A 9229-nucleotide genomic window follows, 5' to 3' on the forward strand; every position below is an offset into this window, starting at 1 on the left:
AATTAATAATTATAATATCATATTATAATTATATTATAATTATAATATAATATTATTAAAATAATTATAATATTATTAAAATATCATATTATATAGTACAATATAGTTTTGCAATTTTATTATATTATAACCAAAATATTATTATTTCTTATTTAGTATTATAATATGTTTTATAATATTGTAATTATATTAACCATTTTAATAATATTATTATATTCTATATCATAAATATATAATATGTTATTTAATAATAGTTTATATTTGTTATATTTGTTGCAACATTATTATTATATTATATTTTATTACGAGCCTGAATTTTAGATTGGAAAGATTGTAAATTTTAAATGTCATTAGGTGTATTAAGGGTATCATAAAAGTTTCATTAATTGTACTATGTTGATTCCTGCCAAATCTAAAAGCTAAAATTGTCCTTAGGCTGCTTCTGATTTTGACCGTAGATTCTTCAAAAAGCACTTTTGAGGATATTTATCAGACACTAAAATCAATTTTTACTACTAGGAGAAGCCAATTTTGGGAGCGAAAAGTAATATCAAACGCAGCCAAAGTCTAGAGAGAGATTAACACTGAGTTGGAGGAATAAGAGCGAGAAAGAGAAAAGAGAAAGTGAACAAATAAGATGGAGAGACCAGGATGAGAGAAAAAGTACATAGAAATATGTTAAGATGTAAAAAAAATCAAAAACAAATTATACAATACAATATATCATAATAGTCCACCAAACATTGAATTTAGTACACTATAAACTCAACAGTTGACACCTTGTTGCGGATACAATGCATTCTCATTTTTCCAAAAGACTACAATATAGCGAGTGTGGCTTGAATGGAATATTTCAGGAGCTATTTACATGTCAAAATGAAGTTATAAGGTCTATTTTCAATAATTGAGGTCTATTTTCTATAATTAAGGTCTACTATTGATGATTGGAATCCAATGAAATCAGTCCGAGCAGATGATCGGTCAAATCATTTCCTCGGTCTATATAAAGACACTAGCGCTGAAAGCATACAAACAACATTCAGAAAATTAAGCTTACTCGCAAGACCCAAAATTCCTCTTTCTAGTTATAGTTTCCAAGACTACTATACCAAAAATGAGTATCACTATCCCAGTTCTAGCCCAAAATACTAGACCTGAAATCCCTCGGCGAACAGCCACACATCATCCCAGCATTTGGGGAGACCGATTTCTTAACTATGAGTCTAGAGACATGGAAGTATATATAATTATTAATATATATGCAAGTTATATTTTTAGTAGGATTCTCGATTAGCACATCATACTATTTTCAAACACTCCTAATAAGTTTTTGGGATGAATTGATATTAGAATGCTCTCAGAAACATTTGCATTCAAACCTTAGCCTTTTAAATTTCGTAATTTTTTGCATATGGGCCTATTGTTTCTTTTGAAAATATAACACTATTATTGGTCTCCTACTTCACAGCTTAGGATTAATGTGTGTATATATATGAGTGCCATTTTTAGTGGTTAATTACTCTAATACTTATCTATTGGCAGGCATAACAATTCAAACCTTATCACGTCATGTCATAAATTGCTATTAAAATATGACCTTTATCAGAAATAGTAACCATTATTGGAAGACATAAAAACGAATGAAAATAAATATGTGTATATGTGTATATGTGTTTATTTCTGCCTTCTTATATACCCAAATGCACGACGTATCATTTCATTTGTTTTGCCGATCATCACGTGCAAGTATATATATTTTTGTACTGCAGAGAAATGGAAGGACGAAACAGCAAGTTGAAGAACTAAAAGAAGTGGTAAGGAGGGAGTTATTCAAAAATATTGCAAAGAATTCTTCTGAACAATTGAAGTTAGTCGATTCAGTTCAGCGATTAGGACTGTCATACCATTTTAAAAGAGAAATGGAGGAAGCACTTCAACACATATTTGAAACCTATCAGAACAAAGTCAGTCATGATAGAGATTTGTATGATGTTGCTCTTCGTTTTCGGCTTCTAAGACAATACGGATATAATGTTTCATCTGGTCAGTCTCAATAAGCCAATTATAATAATTCTGTTTTTTTTTTTTTTTTTTTTTTTTTTATACGATTTATCTCCTTTAGTTTTTATTATAGAAAATTAAGTATTTTTGAAATTTAACAAAGTATTGCAAAGTGACTTCATACATGAGCTTTCATGTTACGTGGCTTCATTTAAGATTTCGTATGATTTTCACGTGCCTAAAGGCATTTCCTTTCAAATTTAGATATACACTATTTATTAATTTGGCGGCACACTGTAATATTTTCTTAAAGTTTGAGAGTAATTTAGAATACTTAAAAAGTTAAGGAGTGTCAATTCAATCAAAGTTCGAGTAACAAAAGCGGCAAAAATCTTTCAAAATAAATAAATAAATACCCATACTTTTACTGATGTATGATTTTTAATGTTGACAATCAGATGTATTTGAAACATTCAAAGATGAAAGTACTGGAAAGTATAAGGAATGCTTGGCAGATGACATCTCTAGTATGCTTGCCTTTTATGAGGCCTCACATCTAGGGTTGCATGGAGAAGACACACTAGAAGAAGCCCTTGTCTTCACCACCACTCTCCTCAAGTCCTTGGCAAGTGCTGAAAAAACCGACCGGCCGTTATCGGAACAAATAATTTGTGCCCTAAAGTGGCCACAGCTGAAGAGCCTAGAAAGATTGCAGGCCAGGCAGTACATCTCAATCTACCAAGATGATGCTTCACATAACAAAGCATTATTGGAACTCGCAAAATTAGATTTTAATCTTCTCCAATCTTTGTATAAAAAGGAACTTGGTGACATTACTAGGTAAGCCCTTTAATCGCATACTGAAATAAAGTTGATAAACTTACAGGCTAATTATTAAGAAAAGTTAAACATATTATATAGATACTTTTTATTAGTAGTTTCCACTTTATTTATAATTAATTTTATATTAAGAAATCTCTTGATTTTAGCTGATTAGATAGTATTAGGTAACTTATCCAATTTTGTAATTGTAAATTGAACTTGTATGAAACTTATTAGTGAATTGTCTCCCATTTTCTAGAATGTGAATACACGCATATTGTCAAATCACATTAAATCTTTGGGTCCTATTCTCCTTTATATTTTCTTTTTCTTTTGTTTTTTTTAATGAATTGTGCTGACTCATATTGCTTGTACTTTATAATATTGTAGGTGGTGGAAGGAAGTAGATTTCGAAAATAAGCTACCGTATATAAGAGATAGGATTGTCGAATTGTATGTTTGGGCATTGGCGGTGTATTTTGAGCCTCAATACTCGCTTGGAAGAAAAATTTTAACCAAAGTCCTCGCCTTCATATCAGTTTTGGATGATACCTGCGACTCATATGCTACATTTGAAGAATTGGAGCTCTTCACTGCAGCAATTGAAAGGTTTTGATGCTGATTTTTTCGAATCCACATATTTCCAAAACCTGCACAAATTAATGATTATTGCACTCCACTAAATAAAAAAAAAAAATTCTATATGTACCTTTATTTAATAAAAATAGAAAATTATTACTATACAATATTTAATTATTTTGTTTACTTTTATTATTTTACTATGAAAATTTTCCGATTCCATCACTACATATATTTATTGCAGGTGGGATATTAAGTTCAAGAATCAACTCCCCGAATATATGCAACTAATTTTCGAAACCCTTTTAAACGTTTACCAAGAATTTGAGAAAGAGATGGGAAATGAAGAAAGATACCGAGTTCACTATGCAAAAGAAGCGGTACATATATAGGACGATATTTAAGACCAGCTTTGTTTATCTCTTCTAATATATTTGTTAATATCTTCCACTCTAGTTTAATATTTGTGTGTTTTATAAATTATTTATATATATAAATATATATTATATATTTATATGTCAGATGAAAAGATTAGCTCGAGCTTACTTTGACGAAGCGAGATGGCTAAACCAAGGATACATTCCATCTTTGGAGGAATATTTAGACGTTGCATGGCTTTCTAGTTCTATCCCCACGATTGCAATCACGTCTTTTGTTGGAATGGGAGATATTGTAAGCAAAGACATCTTTGAGTGGGCGTTTAACGACCCAAAAAGTATTAGAGCTTCAGCAATCATTGGTCGGGTGATGAATGACATTTCTTCTCACAAGGTATAGATCAAAATACGGAAGGCCATCTTGACCAAAATCGTTTAAAAAAAAAAACAGCAAAATAATTTTAGTAGACTATTAGAGCGTTAAGATAATCATTGTCATCCAACGTCTTAATATCTTTAGAGCATATTTATCCCCCAAAATATAATAGGAAAGGTGATAAGTTTGAAACGAAAATTAAGTAAGCAAATGAGAATCAGAGAATGAGAACTTTGTATAGTTTACTTATAATCGATAAGAAAGTAAAATAAGAAATAATTCAACCCTCTTTCTAGTATTTACTTACTAATTAGGAATAGGAACCTTATAAATGTAATTACTAAATTGGCATGTTCTTACGCAATCAATTAATTATTGGCTTAATTTATGTGTTCTTGTCAAGAATATGTAAGTGCATTTAAAACTCATTCCCTTTATTGTTAAGATTGGTAATATAGGACCCAAACTACCATTTTGATTTTGTAAGTAAACTACCATTTTGATTTAGAAAAAAAAAAGTGTTCTTTTTCCCGTTGTTTCCCATATGAAGTATTAAATACACCCTAATGCAATAGCTATGATCATGACTCATGAGTTCAAGTGCAATTTTTTCTTAAATTTTTATGTACATGTAAGATTTCCTCGTTACGTAATAAGCATATGATCATTTTTTTTTTTTTTTAAATACACCCGAATGCAATAGCTATGATCATGACTCATGAGTTCAAGTGCAATTTGTTCTTAAATTTTTATGTAGTTGTAAGATTTCCTCGTTACGTAATAAGCATATGATCATTTTTTTTTTCAGTTTGAGCAAAAAAGAGAACATATAGCATCTTCTGTTCTGTTGAATGCTATACAAAGCAGCACGGAGTATCAGAACAAGAGGCATATGAAGAATTGAATAAACAAGTGATTAAGGCATGGAAAGATATAAACCGGGAGCTCCTTAAGCCAACCGTTGTGCCTATGCCTGTTCTAGTTCGAGCTCTTAATCTTTCAAGAGCAAATGATCTCTTCTACAAAGATGGTGATGGCTATACACAAGTTGGGAAAGAGACTAAAGATTCCGTTGCTGCATTGCTTATAGATTCAATCCCATTATTGTAAATTTAACTTTGTTATTGTAGTTCAGGCATTGAAGGAACTCCTCATTAATATACATATATGTGTGTGTATTAATGAATAATGTGTAGATACTAAATATAAAATCAACTGAGAATTGAAGCATATCGAAAGTGGGTTATCTTATGCACTACAACTGGCATTTTACAACACACGACGAAGCCCCGTGCCTGAAAATAGACGACGATAATAAACTGTCATCTAGACTTCGATATTTGACGATAGTTACTATTTAACCGTCGTCTATAGTGCTTCAAAACTCTCCCATTAAGATAGGCAGGTCTCAAAACCCTAAAATAAACGATGTGACATTTGAGTTGTCATATTTTTATTAGTAGATGCAACATCTTATCATTAATTGACGTGACCATGTTTTAAACACCTACTAATATAAAAATGACAACTCATATGTCAAATTAGTTAGTACATAAAAATTAGAATTTGAGTTATCCATCGCATTATTCATATTATATATGGTAGAGTTCTAGAAACAGAAATTTTTTTTTTCTTTTTCCCGTTCTCCCCAATATGAAGTATTAGATATACCATATTACAATATCTATGATTATGAGTAGTACTCATGAGTTCATGTGCAATTTGTTCTTAAATTTTTATGTAATAAGTACATGACCAATTTTTTTTTCTTTTCTTTATAGTTTGAGCAAGAGAGAGAACATATAGCATCTTCTGTTAAATGTTATGCAAAATAACACAGAGTGCCAGAGTAAGAGGCGTATGAAGAATTGAATAAACAAGTGGTTAAAGCACGAAAAGATATAAACCCGGAGCTCCTAATTAAGCCAACAGATGTGCCTAAGACTGTTCTAGTTCGAGTTCTTAATCTCTCAAGAGTAAATAATCTCTTCTACAAAGATAGTATTTAATAATTATCTATAGAAAGTAAAATAAGAAACAATTCAGTCCTCTTTCTAGTGTTTATTATATTTAGGAATATAAGAACTTTACGAATATAATTACAAAAATATCTTCTTACGTAATTAAATAATCATTGTTTTAATTTACGTGTTCTTATCAAGGTTGTTGGATGGGATTTATGCAATAATATATTTATAACTGGCATTATGCCACGTGACTATGCAAAGTCCGAACACTAATGAGTTGGGCGTTGGAGCACCCGAGCATTCGAGTGTCCGAACATCCAATTGCCTGAGCGTCCGAGTGTCCAAGCATCCGAACATCTGAATGTTCGAGGGTCCGAATGTTCGAGCATCCAAGCGTCCGAGCGTCCGAGCGTCCGAGTGCCTGAGCATCTGAGCGTCTGAGTATCCAAGCATTCGAGTGTTAGAACATTAATACTCAGACTAAAAGAGGAAGCTCAAGGATCACAAGGCAACATCGAGTAGCGTAACGGTCGGTAATTAAATGCAATTAATGATCAACATTAGATTTATATTAATTATTTATCGGTTGTAACACCCAAGAGATGAAAGAGTTTTACATTGCCATTAAAGAGAGAATAAATTATTGAATTAATGGGAGAATTAAACTCTCTATTCCCAATGTATTATAGATTCTCGCGATTTGAGAGAAAAAGACACTCAATTTTTCAGTACAATAGCCTTGAAATTATGATATTTTGCCTTTGTTCTTTCTTCGAGGTTGTTTGTGTAACTTGAGTGTGTATCCAATTTTTTTAGATTATTAGTCCGTTTGATATGAATTGTTGGTACACAAATATTGGTTAAGTGTTGGACGAAATTTTGCTCCAACAAAATTGTATAAGTTTAGTATTCATTTTCTTTAACTATAAATTAATACCGGGGAGTACTGTTATGATCGGTATTTCCTTTATTTATTCCTCATGTTATATAAGACCCATCAAACAATAATTTTAATTTTGTAAGTAAGCATATAGTTAAATAAAGTACAGAAACTGAAACAAAGAGAAATCGTGTTCTTGTTCCCCTTTCTCTTCCATGTGAAATATTAATTAATACACCCTCATACAACAGCTATGACGTTGCAAGACTCAAGAGTTCATGTGCAATACGTTCTTAAATTTTTTTATGAGTCTCGTGTATAGATTAAATCCCTTAATTTATAGATTCTCGTGTATAATTCACAGTTTCATTAGTGCTTGCTCCAATCAAAACGGAATATAAATATATATATATATACGTATATATATGTATATGTGTGTGTGTATATATATATATATATAAAGGTTCAAGAAGGTGAGGAGATGGAGGATGAGGGAAAGCGAGAGTGAGGAGAGAGATTGTGAAGAGAGGCGTGATATGATGACCATACAATATATGCACCATCATTTAATAAAAATAGAAAATTATCACTATACAAGATTTAAAAATTTTGTTTACTTTTAATATTTTACTCTGAAAATTTTTCCAATTCCATCACTACATATATTTATTGCAGGTGGGATATTAAGTTCATGTATCAACTCCTGAAATATATGCCACTAATTTTCCAAACCCTTTTAAACATTTACCAAGAATTTGAGCAAGAGACAGGAAAGGAAGAATTAATTTATAGATTCTCGTGTATAATTCACAGTTTCATTAGTGATTGCTCCAATCAAAACGGAATATATATATTTATATATGTATATATATACATGTATATGCGTGTATATATATATATATATATATATATATATGACGGTTCAAGAAAGTGAGGAGATGGAGTATGAGGAAAAGCAGGCGTGATATGATGACTATACAATATATGCACCTTTATTTAATAAAAATAGAAAATTATCACTATACAATATTTAATTATTTTGTTTACTTTAAATATTTTACTCTGAAAATTTTTCCGATTCCATCACTACATATATTTATTTCAGGTGGGATATTAAGTTCAAGGATCAACTCCTGGAATATATGCAACTAACATGACTTTCTCAGCGGTTACTCCTCATGAGTCGTATGTCCGTCTAGATCATCTGCCTCTGAATCCTTCTTCTGACAAAAACAACGATAATTCTAGTGATACTACTAATTTAGGACATTAGAGTTTTATTAATATAACAATTTGTATGTAATGAATGAGAAAATTTCAGACCTTAAATAATACAATTCATGTATTTTTAAGCCAAGGATTTTCTTAGAAAATATTATGTTATATTGTGAATGGAGGATTTATGGAATTAATATATGTATTCCTAAATTCTATAGCAAATTTCATGTTAAGTTCATGTTTCGATCAAGTAAATTCGATCGATAAATTCTCGCAGTATTTTAAGGCGGAATAATTTTCAGTACAAGTATAGTTTGAGAATCTTAATTTCAAGAATCTCTAAGCACAGCACGATGTTAGCGGCGTATAAAAAAAAACGCACTGGCATTTTAAAAGAAGAAAAAAATCCTTAATTGCTAGACAGTTAGGTTAAAGTCACAAGATAAATACCTATAGTAGATGGATACAATATGAGCTCGGGAGTTGACACTGTCAGAAACGTCATTCTTGGGATAGAATACAGAAAATTAAAATTTAGAATTTGTTCAGTCTAAAATTAATTTCAAAACTTGAAACAGTTTGAAATATTACGCGAGTAAGAATATAAAACAATATTGAATTATTCAGAAATTGATATTGGACTGTAAGTAGTAGATTAACTTACGTGAGCTAAACTAATTACCTCTAATCAGTATAAATTTAATCTGTTTAGAAGAAATAATTGAGGATAAGATCAGGCACGTAATCTTGCCTTAATCAGATACTTTATATAGTGAAATTTTTAGGGTTCTTACACTTTCTTTCTCTTATTCTCGCTCATTCTCTCTCTCCTCTCACGTTCTCTCTCACACAAACCATCAATGGCCAAATACTCAAGTTAAGATTCCGACCTCCATTTTTGACACCGCCGGTGTCAATAGAAAGATCCCGACGAGCTGAGTTCAACGACATGCGGCACGACCTCCAACTCCGCCGGAATCAGCCGCAATCGCCGGCGGAAGTTCTGAAA

At 31.1% G+C, this 9229-nt stretch overlaps 1 protein-coding gene and 1 pseudogene across 1 annotated transcript in view; one reads left to right on the forward strand and one right to left on the reverse strand.

Annotated features, from left to right (window-relative positions):
• The first annotated feature begins 1048 nt into the window (after window positions 1–1048).
• On the forward strand, window positions 1049–5392 carry LOC21392124 (annotated as a pseudogene).
• A 968-nt stretch (window positions 5393–6360) lies between these two features.
• LOC112092020 (uncharacterized mitochondrial protein AtMg00810-like) overlaps window positions 6361–9229 on the reverse strand; it is a 6726-nt gene continuing 3857 nt past the window's right edge. Inside the window, exon 2 of the mRNA XM_024167089.1 lies at window positions 6361–6559. Within this exon, the coding sequence (XP_024022857.1) occupies window positions 6361–6559 (199 nt within the window). The remainder of the gene's footprint in view (window positions 6560–9229) is intronic.

This window comes from Morus notabilis, unplaced genomic scaffold, assembly GCF_000414095.1.
Source record: "Morus notabilis unplaced genomic scaffold, ASM41409v2 Scaffold372, whole genome shotgun sequence".
In the NCBI taxonomy this organism is placed as follows: Eukaryota; Viridiplantae; Streptophyta; class Magnoliopsida; order Rosales; family Moraceae; genus Morus; species Morus notabilis.